Source organism: Acanthisitta chloris, unplaced genomic scaffold (genome assembly GCF_000695815.1).
Source record: "Acanthisitta chloris isolate BGI_N310 unplaced genomic scaffold, ASM69581v1 scaffold13412, whole genome shotgun sequence".
NCBI lineage: Eukaryota > Metazoa > Chordata > Aves > Passeriformes > Acanthisittidae > Acanthisitta > Acanthisitta chloris.
The window spans coordinates 10426-11360 of NW_008661101.1; the positions used below are offsets into that span (position 1 = coordinate 10426).

Sequence of the window (935 nt, forward strand, 5' to 3'; positions counted from 1 at the left end):
GAGCAGCTTCCCCCGGCTGAACAGCCCCACCATGATCAACACCAGCTCAGCCAGCGCCATGCTGCACGTGGGCCACGACGACGTCAGCAGCACCGTGGAGCAGGTCAACAGCAACGGCAGCAACAGCCCACGCCTGTCCCCACAGCAGTACAGGTCAGCCTGGCCAGGGTGAGGGTGGTGCTGGGGGGTCCTGGGGTGCTGGAGAGTTTGGAGCTAAGGGTGGTGGCACGTTGGGAGCTGTTGGTCACCTCCCACGGCTCCTGTCCCCTGGATGAGGAGAGTTTCGGGCCGAGAGCTGTGTGGGGTTGTGGGCAGTGGGACCAACTCCCCGAGGCTGAAGGTTTCCCCCTCCCCAGCCATCCCGTGCACGTGAAGGAGGAGCCAGCCGAGGCGGAGGACGACAGCAGACCTGTGTCGCTGATGGCCACCACCAACCAGAATGTGACGATCCCCGACGACAGGGACCTGGAGGAGGAGCTGCCGGTGGAAGACTTGTCCTAAGGACTCCTTCCTCCTCCCCACCGAGGGGCAAACCCTTCCCACCCTCCTGGCCTCAGGCCAAGCGACGCTCCCACCTCCCCAAGGTGACCTTCGGCGTTAACCTGTTCTTTAAAGGCACTTCCACAAAGCAAAAGGGTTTCCTCGGTGCGACGACCTGTCGCTGCCGGCGCGTCCCTCGCGCTCCCACTGCCTCGCGCTGCAGCCTGGAGACTGACGAGAAGCAAAAACCCACGAGCTGGACTTTCTCTCCCCTCCTCCCTTGGTTAGTGACTGGTGAACGAGGATGGTAGGTTGTTTCTGTCCGAAATGGTCTCTCTCCGTCCCCTCTCCCCGCGGCGATGCTCGAGCTCCTGCCAGCGACCGCAGGAACCTGCTGCCATCTCTCTGTCCCCCGGTGGGGTTTGCACTAGGAGGGACCATGGACTCTGCCCACG

General features: G+C 63.4%; 1 protein-coding gene across 1 annotated transcript in view; it reads left to right on the plus strand.

Annotated features, from left to right (window-relative positions):
- Positions 1-501, plus strand: part of LOC103797873 (forkhead box protein P4-like) — a gene marked incomplete at its 5' end in the record, with an annotated part of 10923 nt that extends 10422 nt beyond the window's left edge. Inside the window, 2 exons of the mRNA XM_009070108.1 lie at positions 4-153; positions 357-501. Of these exons, the coding sequence (XP_009068356.1) occupies positions 4-153; positions 357-501 (295 nt within the window). The remainder of the gene's footprint in view (positions 1-3; positions 154-356) is intronic.
- Between the last annotated feature and the right edge of the window lie 434 nt (positions 502-935).